Consider the following 13,118-nt stretch of genomic DNA (forward strand, 5'->3'; position numbering starts at 1 on the left):
GAATACTTAATCAAGCACATAGATAACCCTAACATAAACCTAAAAGGGTTTAGGAAGGACAATATCTATGCAATTAACCTAACAATCTTTTCACTTAAGTGTTACTTGATACAAAAAGAAGAAACCTAGTTATGACATAGAAGAATATCTCACACAAATTTTAGAAACCTAACAAAATTAAATGGCTTAGTTAGAGGCTTAGCAATATTATCTAAATTAGATTTAACAATCTATAATGCTTGTCAATAAAGAAAACAAACCAAATCAACTCACAAATCAACAAATCAAATTCAAACAAACTCAATACTAGAATCATTGCACCTAGACCTATTTGACTTCCATATAATTAAATCAATAAGTGGAAGTCTCTATTGCCTAGTAATAATAGATGATTACATGAAATTCACCTGGGTAAAATTATTAAAAAATAGAGATGAAACATTTGAAGTTTTCAGTAATTTTGTAAACAAACTGAAAATGAAAAAGACTAAAAAATTAAACAAATTAGAAGTGATAACGGAGGTGAATTTAGGAATCATAATTTCAATACATTTTACCTAGAAAATGACTATCATCATGAATTTTTGTGTCCTAAAATAATCCAACAAAATGGAATAGTTGAAAGAAAGAATAGAACCCTACTTGAAGCCTCCAGGATAATGTTAAATGAATATCAACTTCCTAAATATTTTTGGGCAGAAGTTGTTAGTATAGCCTGCTATGTAAAAAATAGAACTACAATAAATAAATATTATTATAAGACTTCATTTAAACTCTATTATAATAAAATACCCAATATCAAATACCTTAAAGTGTTTGGATGCTCAGTTTACATACTAAATGTTGGAACCCCAAGGTTGTTTTGGTGTGATCAACAAGTTAAGTTAGGTCCTGTTTGTTTCTAACCTAGTGTCTAAGTGTGCAGGAGCTTAGGAGCACAGGTAGTCGAGTGAAAGACGTAGCCAGCGAGAAGGATAGCACGCAGTGCATCCGAGGGACGAGGTGCTGCGGAAGAGTACACCGGCGGACGAGAAGGAAGCGCGTGGTGGTTCTGAGGGATGAAAGCCAGAGCGGAAGATTGCTCGGGGAGCAAGAGATGCAGCTAGCGAGAAGGACGACACACGGTGCGTCCGAGGGACGAAGACTATGGATGAGTACGTCGGCGGACGAGAAGGGAACACGCGGCGATTCTGAGGGACGAGATGCTGGAGGGAAGCCCGCTCGAGAAGATCGGAACTTGGGTTCGGGTGAGCCCTATTCCAGATAGCAGAGATCACTCAATCAAGCGGATCCGGAGCAGAGGACCTGGACGAAAGTCAACTGGAGTTGACTAAGCATCCGGGGCGCCTAGAACTGTCCGGGGCGCCCGGACCAGCCCAGGGCGCCCGGAACCCTTCCAGGCGCCCGGAAGTGAGTTTTTGACCGGATCGATCTTTGACTCGATCTGAACGTTGGGGGATAAAATTTATCCCCCCTAGGGCTCCCGGAACCCTTCCAGGCGCCACGACCAAGGTTATAAATATAGCCTTGGTCCAGAAGCTTCAGATCGACTCAGTGCATTCCATTTTCCAACACTTGTACGCTACTGTTCTAGATTAGCTTCTCTATTTTACGCTTTCACTGCTGTAAGAGGCTTCTCCGCCTTAAGGAGATACTAGTGCTACATTCCTTGGATTAACAACATCCTTGCTTGTAACCAAGTAAAAACCTTCTGCCTCTTTCTTTCTGCTTTTATTTACTGCTTTAATTTTATACAAGTGTATTGTTGAGAGTTCGAGAAAGGGTTGTCTTATTTTTTCAGGCTATCCAACCCCCCTTCTAGTCGACCGCAATGGTCCTACAAGTGGTATCAGAGCCGAGACGCTTCAGGAGGACTAACCGCTGAACGAAGCAACGAGATGGCCGGATCTAACATCCACCCGCCAAAATTTGAGGGGGACTTTGCAAGTTGGAAGAAGCACATGGAGGTATTTTTCGGTACTGGTTTCGATTTATTATTAATAATGGAACTTGGTTTTAAAGCTCCTGAAGGTAAAGTAAAATATCAATGGACGAAGAAAGAGCAGGCCGACTACGTGGCTAACAAGAAAGCAGAATTCCATCTGCTAAGCGTACTTCCACCACAAGAAGTCAACCGTGTCGGCACCTACAATTCGGCAAAGGAGCTTTGGGAGAAGTTCCTTGAACTACACGAACGAACATCCGAAGCCAAGCTTACGAGACGGGACTTACTTCGCAACCAGCTCACCAACCTCCATCTTGAAGAAGGTAAAACAATTGCACATCTACACTCAAGGATACAGGAGCTCATCACCGGACTTTCAAATCTCGGAGAAGAGGTAAGTAACCGGGATTCGCTAAGGTACGCTTTAAATTCCTTTCTGAGAAATCCAAAATGGGCATCACTAGTAGATGCCTTTTATATTTCAAAAGACCTAGAAAAAATTTCTTTAGAAGAATTTTTCTCGACATTTGAAGTGCACGAATCAAGATACGCAGGTTTGAAGGAGCCCAAGAACAATGTCGCCCTCAAAGCATCGAGAGACGAACTTGAGTCGGAATCTTCTCTCGACGACGAGGAAATGGTAATGATGGTAAGACGATTTAAGAAGTTATGCAATTCTAGAAAAACTAACTATCCACAGGGTAGAAAGAAAAGAATGATCCGCTACTACCATTGCGACGAAGAAGGGCACATCAAGGACAACTGCCCCAAGCTAAAGAACAAGAATAAAGATAAAGGTAAAAAGTCTGTTCAAAAGCTCAAGGCCCTAAAAGCGACATGGGACGATACGTCGTCCAAATTGGAAGTCGAAGCATTCTCTGGACTCGCACTGATGGCGAGTCATCAAGACAACGACTGCGATTCAAGTTCCTCTGAGATGAGCATCAAAAGCATCGATGAAGGGGGAGCTTCGTCGGAAGAAAGCAGCAGTTCAGGGGGAGACACGGACAACAAAATCGACAAGGTAAGTCAGGTACGTTCACTTCCTCTCGATAAGCTTTTTAAATTTGTTAAATTACTAACTAAAGACTGCTGCAAGTTAGAAAAAGAAATTAAAAATTTAAAAGGAATATTACCTAAATCTTGCCCGTTAGAAATGTTAGACAAATCAAAACTAGAAAATGAAAAATTGAAGTTAGAAATTCAAAATTTGAAAATTCAAGTAGAAAACTTAAAAAACCATACATGTCCATCTAAAACCAATTTTAGAAGATCTAATAATTAAATTGGTACTTTAAATATCACCCTGGACAAATTAGGAACATTTCAAGAAAATATGCCCCTAAAAATTTTTAATTAATCCAGTGGGTTGGAACCTATATTGGGTTCTTAAATCATGCTTAAACTAAAACTTTAAAATTAAAATTAGCGCTTTAAGTGAGAAAATTAAACAAAGAATTTCTCTATTCATATCAACTCAGTGCATTCCATTTTCCAACACTTGTACGCTACTGTTCTAGATTAACTTCTCTATTTTACGCTTTCACTGCTGTAAGAGGCTTCTCCGCCTTAAGGAGATACTAGTGCTACATTCCTTGGATTAACAACCTCCTTGGTTGTAACCAAGTAAAAACCTTCTGCCTCTTTCTTTCTGCTTTTATTTACTGCTTTAATTTTATACAAGTGTACTGTTGAGAGTTCGAGAAAGGGTTGTCTTATTTTTGCAGTCTATCCAACCCCCCTTCTAGCCGGGCGCAACGGTCCTACACTAAATACAAAAGAATATTTAGGAAAATTTACCTCAAAAGTAGAAAATAGAATTTTTGTAGGTTACTCATTAAACAGTAGAGGTTATAGAGTATATAACAAAAAAAAACTAAGAATCGAATAAATCATAAATGTAAAATTTGAAGAATTTAACAATAACTTAGAACAAATTCAGATTCAACCAATTGATTTTATTAGAGGTAGCACTAGTTAAAGGGGAGCAAATGAAACCTTAAGTCAAGAATACGAAGAAGAACATCAACCACATGAAAATGAACAAACTAGAACCACAAGGGTTAACCCAAATCATCCACTTGAATAAATAATTGGTGACCCAAACCTAAAAGTCCAAACTAGATCAGCTTTTAGAACCTAAGATAAATAGCATTAATCTATAACATCGAGCCCAAAAACAATAGAAGAATCATTAAATGACTCAGATTGGATCTTAGCCATGCAAGAGGAACTGGCCCTATTTGAAAGAAATGAATTATGAGATCTAGTTCCATTACCAGAACATAAAAAATTAATAGAAACAAAATGGGTTTTTAGAAACAAACTAAATGAAAAGGGGAAAGTTGTTAGAAACAAAGCTAGATTAGTAGCCAAAGGATTTGGTCAGGTCAAGGGACTCGATTACGATGAAACCACTACAAGAAAAAAGCTAAACAACAACGCTTTTTTGGCGTTGTCGTATGTACTTAAAAAGTGATGTTGTAGATGGTGTTGTAGAAAGTCATATCAAAGACAACGCTTTAAAAGCGTTGTGGTTGGTCACAAAGACAACGCTTTTTAAGCGTTGTCTTTTCGTTCTTAAAAAGCGTTGTTATAGATGCTGTTGTAAAAATGCACATATCAAAGACAACGCTTTAAAAGCGTTGTGGTTGGTCACAAAGACAACGCTTTTTAAGCGTTGTCTATTCGTTCTTAAAAAGCGTTGTTAAAGATGCTGTTGTAAAAATGCACATATCAAAGACAACGCTTTAAAAGCGTTGTGGTTGGTCTCAAAGACATTGTTTTTTAAGCGTTGTCTTTTATTACTTAAAAACGTTGTCTTTTTAAATTTATAAAATATAGTGTTTTTCTTAATTAAATAGCAAAAATTATAAAAAATACTCAAAATTTACATATAATTGAATATCCACAACCACAATCATTTTTATAATAAGACTATTTAACAAATAAATAAAACTTTATATTATACAAACAAAATGTATACATATTGATCCACAAATTAAATTTGTATCATACAAGTTATCCTTAACTTCATGACAATAATTTTTCAAACACACAAGTTTTACAAAACCTCATCATTGACTAACCGCTGTTGTTGGTGTCCATCGCATGGAATTGCTTCTTTAAGTCCAGCAATCTCTTCTTCTGAAAGGCTTTCAGCTATCACTCTTAGAGCCATCTTCTTCAACTTGTCATCAGCACACCTGGGGTTGTAGGCAATCAAGAAATTTTGTATGAAAACTTTCATACATGTAAATCTCGTACTAAATAATATGTCAATGTTATATATACATGTAATTCATACCGTAAGTGTGTTTATATATCGTAATCGACAAGTTTTCTTTAGGGCCAACTTCTACTCAAGCTCTTTAAACACTGCATCAAAATAAAAAAATTGGCATTAGTTCTGTGCTAAATGAAAATCATATTTAGAGGAAAAAGCGGGAGTGTTGTAGATGGATATATTAACCAAGCATATTAATGTTTGACCTGTCTTTACAAGTTCTAAGCATATATATTAACCAAGCGGGAGTGCTGTAGACTCCGAACCAAGTAAAAATAAACTGTGTTAGCAATTGTTTTTACTTAACTTATATTCTGCTGCATTTTACTCAATTGTTTTTAAACGAACGTGAAAAAGCAACGAGTGCTATTGACATTAATTTTGAACTAGAATTAATTTTGAACTAGAATTTCTGTAATAGAATCTAACTTAAGTTATACCATGAGATTGACAATTATTTACACAATTGAGCTGAAGCAAGGTAAAAGTTCAACTTGACATGACACATTCACAGTCCCAAAATCGAGGACGACATTCTATTCCCTTCCAACACCCATGCGTCATGGAAATATATATATTAACAAACTGTAGACATTATCCTACTATCAAATTCTCAGAAGTCAGAAGTTGGCAATGGAAATGTGAATGCAGTTCAATTTATGAATAGCTAATGATCAACTAAGTTGATTTTGGTTAGCTTTCCAGCGAGAGCTTGAATAAGAAATCGCATGCAGTTTACAAGATTCTTAGTTCACGAAATTCCATAAAAACGGGTTAATTATAACAACATTAACTACCCATATTAAAAGATATATTGCATCTTTCAAAATAGGTTCACAAGAAACAAATCATCTAAAGAGGTCAATGCATGAAAACAAAATTCAAACAGCACACACCTAAGTTCGCTAACCATTGAACCAAGTGTACAATAAGCAAGTGGATTACATTTGTTATTTCAATTTTTATTCAAAAATACGATAATGATGAATAAGGAGAAATGAATGAAGTGTTGATAAAGATTTACAACTAGGCTTTTTTACCAAAAAAAAACTTTTAATTAACTGGATTTTCCTCGTACAGTAAAAAAAATCTTATTAAAAGGTTTTTCAAAATAATCTTAACCATGGTAAATTACATTCACAATAACTTTCTAAATAATGAAAGTATGATACCTGATCCTCAAGGAATAATCTTGGCGGAGTACACCATGCACCCCGATGGAATTGATTGAAAGAACTGGTGCTGCTTAGTCCAGTAAAAGAGCTCACTTGGGACATTTGCGGACTTTGCTGCCCACCAACAGCAAGTTGCTCCTGCTCCTGATCTTGCTCCCTCAAAGCAATAATGTAATCATAGGTGCTGATTCCCTGTAAGCGCATCCATGTAGAGTAGCATGAGCTAGTTAAAGTGTCAATTTTCTCCAGAATTGATGAATAAACAACACCATATCGTTCAAATTCTACTATTTGTTTTCCACTATGGAAAATCTATCAGTTAAATAACAAGCTATAATAGTTCAGTTGGATAATAAGTTTCAGTAATGCTCAGTGTATGGATGAATGCAAAGAATTTGAAAATATAAAAGATATATTCCTTGAAATAGAGATATTTGACCGGATACATAGGTTTGTTTTATATAAATGTAGGAGTTGTGTAACTGGTAGTGTTTGCTGTGTCACAAGTAGAAATATGAAAGTAGTGTACCTTTTTTATTAAAAGAATATGGAAGAAGAAAAGTTGTGCAACTGGAAGAGTAGCAACCATGGCTAATAAAGTGCACACAGCCTGCATTATAGAGACATTATCAAATTAGTATCAGAACCTTGAAAAATCCTCATTATGATGTGTGATTTTCATTCATTTTCTCTTCTGAGTACTCACCACCACAATGATAAAGGGTGCCAAGGAAAAGCTACTACCCAGCTTTGAAACAATTTCAGCAGAAAATCTCCTTCTCTCAACAAAACACAGTATCAGCACAAGCATCCCAACAGCCCACTGCAGAATAAGCTGGCCCAAGGTGCACAAAGCATGGAGACCAATCAATAGTCAATCAGAATGAAAAGGACCTGACATAAAATGCATTCTATGTATCAGGTCCTTCACGTACTAAGAAAATAGTATCTTCTAAGTTGATGCACACAGATGATAAATCTACACTAAGAAAATAGTGTCAATCACTATGATTAATGAATACAACTATTGGAATGGTAGGAAATATTTGTGCTTACCAAGAGAAGAGCAAACACCATGAGGATGAAGAACCTTTTGTAATTTTTTCTTCCTATGCAGTTATTGATCCACTACTAGGAAAGATGAATACTGCATATTACTACAAGATAACAAAACATATAAGGTTGTGAATGGAGAAAACCCTCACCCTGCAATGATGATCAAAGCCATCAACGCATTTGTCACAGACTCTACAATGCTTACTATATTTTAGAACCTGCAATACAAACAGATAGAAATCATTAGAGAAAAACCAAGTTAATATAAAGCACATAAGAACTTTATTTTCTTGAAAAGATTGTGTGGCTCATCGTAAATGAGATCTCTATCACCTTTCTCCCTAATAACCAATATTCTGAATTATCCATCTTTTATGGTTATGCATTTGTCCAAAGGCCATCTGATCAAGCAATCAAAAAAAGTAAATTACTCATCTTACTGTCCTATTCTTTTTAAGACATCCTACCACACCACATGAGAAGCACCCACATTGTTTTGGTTAGCCTAGAAATTTGCAACTTATCACCTCGAATCCCAACGGTGGCATCACTCTGAATTATTGCACAACTTCTCCATCCATAGCAATCCAAACACCAGAACACGAAATGGCGAAGAAATATTACCTTAGTTAAGATGGAAGATTAAAAGTATTGATCAGGAAGAGACCAACAACTTTAGAAGCCTCGAAGTTTTAAATTTTGTCCATGCTGGTTGGCACAGGGAAAAAAAATTCATTCCATCTGCCAACTGGCACACGAAAAAGAACAAAACTACTGGTATGCTCCTATGAACTGCACCACCGCTTGCCGCCTTTAACACCTCATGTGTTCCTCTTTGTCGGTTGAAACCTACTATGTCACCTCATTGCCAATTGAAACCCACTGCATCCCCTCACGAGCAGTCTTCTGAACAGCCACCCACCGGATGAGGCCAATAGCTTTGAATGCCTTAAACACATGGTTTTAGATCTTGTTTGTGTCACTTAACATGGCCAATATATATGCTTGGAGAAGATGACTTGTTTCAGAAGCTTTTTAGATCAAAGATACGAAGTGCATTGTTATAAAACTAGATGCACGAACACTTGCTTATACGGTTCTTGAAATAAAATACATTCGTAATCATCACTAGCCCAAGCTCAATAAGGAAAATTCACGGTAAATGTGCATAGTATACCTCAGATACTGCAGATGATAGGGAAGGCCAGAAGACAGTTTGACGCAAATATTGAGATTGCCCAAGCCAATCCATGGTACTAATCCTGACAGCTCCTCCAAATCGCACTGACTTGATTGTGTCCACCCATCCTTGTTCATCAGCTTGGAACCTTTGAAATGAAAGCTGCATTGGGTACATGGAAAAAACAACAAAAAGGGAGGATAAATGATAGCCACCAACCTAATTGTTCACAAATATCTGTATAAGTTATTAAGGGTGTTCATAGAAGTTGATCCTTTAGCCGTGTCTGTTAGATGGTCAAATCTAGGCGCCAACTCAAAATGTTGGCGTCCAAGTGTTAGTGTTCAACTACTTCGATTTTCTTCATCTTTGAATTGTTAAATACATAGGGTATTTATAGGGAATACTCAAGATGTATCTAAATAAATACATTAACCAATATTAAATGACATACATTCATCATCCGAAGAGTCATTCATGAATCCTCCAATATTCATGCTCCAGATGACCATACATTAGATTATAAGTCCAATTAATTTGATTGCAAGGTTGTAAACAGTCCTTGAGGGCTATTGATAGTGATTCCATACGTCTTGGAAAATAATGGAACAAACCTATGAAACAACTATCAAGGGATTCACTTCAACTTTCCTAAACCAAAGAAGAAGCAGATGGATTACAAAAGAAAACAATTTGCACCATCAAACTGAAACTTATAATAAGCCTTAATAAATTAATGAAAAAAGAATTGTTTAGAAGTTCACCGAGAAACATATGAAAATACAACAAATGCAACTGCAAAAAAAAAATAAAAAACTTGTATCCAATTAACTTTTTTTATACTTTCGGATCAAAAGGTCAAATTTATATACTTTGGTTCATGTTCAAGCAAGAGGATAACAATCTCATCAACAGTTAGTATTTCCTTTTAATATAGAACACTAAAAAGAAGGAATATCAATGATGAAACAAACCTGAAAATGCGAGCTACTGAGGCAGCGAGCAATATGCTTGAACAAGGTAATCATGCAGCGTTGGAACTCTGTCGTGAGCATCAAAGACCAAATATTACCAAATATTAAGATCACTGACAAACCAAATAATACCTTATTTTTAACAGCTATCTAGAGGATCTGGCTTTTTGACTTGAAGCTGGTTCAAAGAAGACAAATCAAATATACAAATACTAAGATGAAAGCATAATGAAGTAGTTAACTTTTTCTACTTTACCTGATTATAAGATCTACAGCTTCTTGCTCAGTATTTTGCTGCACGAGTAATTATTAGAAAAACAAACCCAATAGTGGAACAAAAGCTAGATAAAGAAACTAGATAATTTACACTGACAGAACTTTACAAAATAACATATAATACAGTGCTTTGTACTTGCATATTAATCCAGAAAACATCCTTTCACCTAAGTGACAATTTTTCCAAAACATCATCATTCACAAAACATCATCATTCACTAAAAATTTTCACAAGTTTTTAAACTTCAGTGACAACTTTTCTTTGGGGTCAACTGCTCAAGGTCGATCTGGTAACTATGCACTGCATCAAAAAAATTGGCATTAACTATGATTCCACCAAAAAAAACCACCATTCCATGAACTTAAATCTAAATAGAATTATGGCAACTATCATTCCATACCTATTCATAAATATGATCTTGTATGCACTCCGCCAACTCGGACCGAACCTCATCAATTTGTTCACGAGAGTACCCTATTTTTGTGAACTGTGAGCATACACAATTTATGTTAATGGAAAAAATAATCAACACTGATCACTTTGCAATTTTAAATAGTTTATGTCAAATAATTTGAGATAAGCTAAATAATGTTACTATTGATTGCAGCGAATCTCTCTCAATAGTCTCAACTTCTTCAATAATTTCTCTCATAAATCGCATCACAAAAAAACCACATTGTTTCGCATCCGGTTGTTGAGGAGCCTATATATAGTAATTAGAGTCAAATTGTTAATGAAAATTATACACATTACAATATATGTTAAACAAAAGTACACATACCTTAACTACTTCCCACTTAACATACTCCTTCCGGTATAAGATACCCTATTTTTTTTCCCAACTTCCACCTTGACATCCCGCAAGTAGGGCAATTAGTTAAATCCTCATACTCCTTCCGGTATAAGATACAATCATTAGGACAAGCGTGAATTTTTACATAATCCATCCCTAATGCAGATAAGCTTTTCTTTGCATCATACAGAGATAAAGGCAATTTATTGTCATCTGGAAGTATTTCTCCTAACAAACTGAGTAGGTCAGTGAAACTTTTATCACTCCAACTATATTTGGCCTTCAAGTTGAATAATTTCACAATTGCAGATAACCTTGTAAATTTAGTGCATCCCGGATATAAAGGTGTCTCGGCATCTTCAAGAAGCTTATTGAATTGGGTTGGATTCTCAGCATAACTATCATATGCATCATGAACCATATTTATTGGTTCCTCACGAACATATTCATTTGGCCCTACTTGGTCACTTTCATTTTGTGAAATCCCTATCGTAGATCTTTCGTCGTGCCATATCCATGTATGATATGTCATATCTATACCGTTACAATACAGATGTGCCCTGATAGTTTGTATATTTTTCTTCTTTAGATTGCCACATTTTACACATGGGCAAGATATTCCCATATTCGGATCATTAGTGTTTTCCATTGCAAATTGCAAGAAAGACTCAACTCCATTCTCATATTCACGTGATAGTCTATCCTTTGACATCCAATCTTTGTCCATTCTTTATAACTAATCAATCAACAATGAGCTAATACCTAAAAATATTAACACAAACAATAGTGTGAAACTATAACAAAATATTTAAACAATTAATCAAAATTGTATTTCTACCTGAAAATTTTTGACCATACAGGTTTCTCATCAAAATGCAATCCCAATAGCAAATTTCTCACTTGGGGAGATAACCTAGTTATCTATATTATCCATATGTACATGTTTGTTAGAGTCTACGTATAGGTAGTTAGGTACTTTTGCCTTGGTATAAATTGTAGAGTCATATAATATTGGAGCATTCACCAAAACATATTCTCTATTGAAACATGTTAACCTTTAGTTGAAAAATGAAACCATTCCAGGAAAATGCTTGAATTATAACTTATAATAAGCAACTTTGTTTCTTTAGCACTTGAGAATCTGCAACTTCCTCAAAGGGACATCAACATAAGCAACTCAATGCAATAGTGCATGATGTATTAAATCATACTTAAGCCATTAAGCTCTTAGAAGGCAAGTGACATAAATATAACAATAGTAGTTGATATAAATTCAACAAACTGAGTAGGCACAAGTCACTGCCCAGAATTAAGATGAGATAATGCAGAACACAAGTTTTAGATACAATAAAAATGAGAGATATTCTCTGCGCATTAAGGGTACACAATAAAAATAATAGTAGAATAACACTAGAGATTGATTAATTTCAAGCTGCACATTATACCTGACGACAAAGAAAGGCTGGAATGTGAATAATATCTGCAACTTGGCCAACAGCTTCACACTGAATTTGAGAAAAAAGGATAGCATGTTATATGCTTCATGCTATTTTTAAGGATTAATACCTACTGCCAAAGTCTATAGCTAAACGTTTAAAAATTCCAGATTAAATCATGAGAAAATACAATCAGGGGAGGGGGAAAATTGATGCAGTATGAATCCGGCAAAATGGCTAGTTTGGAAAATAATCAAAAATAAACAAAATCTTATTCTAGAGGGATGGAAGAAATTTTACCTTTCTTTCTTCCGTTCCTCCTACTCTCGAATCTGCTCTGCGAGGAAGGAACTAAGATCGAAGGGTTCAGAGGAGTTGAGGAGCCGTGAGAAGATTAGGAAGGGTAAGCTGACTTTGATTGAGGAGATGGGGAAATGCGAGATTAGGGATCTCGACTTGGAGGAGTTGGGCCGGCGTGAGGAGTTTTGCGTGAGGAGTTTGGGTCGAGATTAGGGTTCAGAGTAGATCACGCGGCAAGGAGAGGAGAAGGCGCTCGTGGAGAGGAGAAGGCGCTCGTGGAGAGGAGTGGAGAGGAGAAGGCGCTCGTGGAGAGGAGAAGGCACTCGTGGAGAGGAGAAGGAGGGGAGAAGGCACTCGTGGAGAGGAGTGGAGAGGAGAACTCGTGGAGAGGAGTGGTGAGGAGAAGGCGCGCGCACGTTGAGGGTTTAGAGTTTAGCAAAGCTAGGGCTGCGAATTTATTTTAAGTGAGTTTAGGGGAAACATACACAACACTTTAAAAAATGTTTTTTAAAAAAATGTTGTCTTTGACCATAAACAACAACACTAAAGACAACACTTCATTAAAAACCGTTGTCTTTAGTAAAAAGTAAATACCATAGACAACGCTTTTCACTAAAAGCGTTGTAAAACAAAGAACGACAACGTTTTTATTAAAAAGCGTTGTCTATTGGGTGTTGTTGAATGCAAAAATTCTTG

General features: G+C 36.1%; 1 protein-coding gene across 1 annotated transcript; it reads right to left on the minus strand.

The window, feature by feature from the left end:
- Positions 1 to 6,337: 6,337 nt before the first annotated feature.
- LOC122043600 (probable protein S-acyltransferase 22) lies at positions 6,338 to 7,541 on the minus strand. Its single transcript, XM_042604212.1, has 4 exons — positions 7,463 to 7,541; positions 7,113 to 7,241; positions 6,936 to 7,016; positions 6,338 to 6,598 (listed from the first exon to the last, which is right to left on the minus strand). The coding sequence occupies exons 1-4, from the start codon at positions 7,481 to 7,483 to the stop codon at positions 6,338 to 6,340; spliced, it is 492 nt and encodes a 163-aa protein (XP_042460146.1). The 5' UTR covers positions 7,484 to 7,541.
- Between the last annotated feature and the right edge of the window lie 5,577 nt (positions 7,542 to 13,118).

Source organism: Zingiber officinale, chromosome 2A (genome assembly GCF_018446385.1).
Source record: "Zingiber officinale cultivar Zhangliang chromosome 2A, Zo_v1.1, whole genome shotgun sequence".
NCBI classification, from domain to species: Eukaryota; Viridiplantae; Streptophyta; class Magnoliopsida; order Zingiberales; family Zingiberaceae; genus Zingiber; species Zingiber officinale.

Coding starts and splice junctions, on each gene's coding strand:
- LOC122043600 (XM_042604212.1), bottom strand. CDS start 7,483: ATGGTGTTTGCTCTTCTCTTG. Junction 7,242..7,462: donor TGGTGTTTGCTCTTCTCTTG/GTAAGCACAAAT, acceptor ACCTTGGGCCAG/CTTATTCTGCAGTGGGCTGT. Junction 7,017..7,112: donor CACCCTTTATCATTGTGGTG/GTGAGTACTCAG, acceptor TCTATAATGCAG/GCTGTGTGCACTTTATTAGC.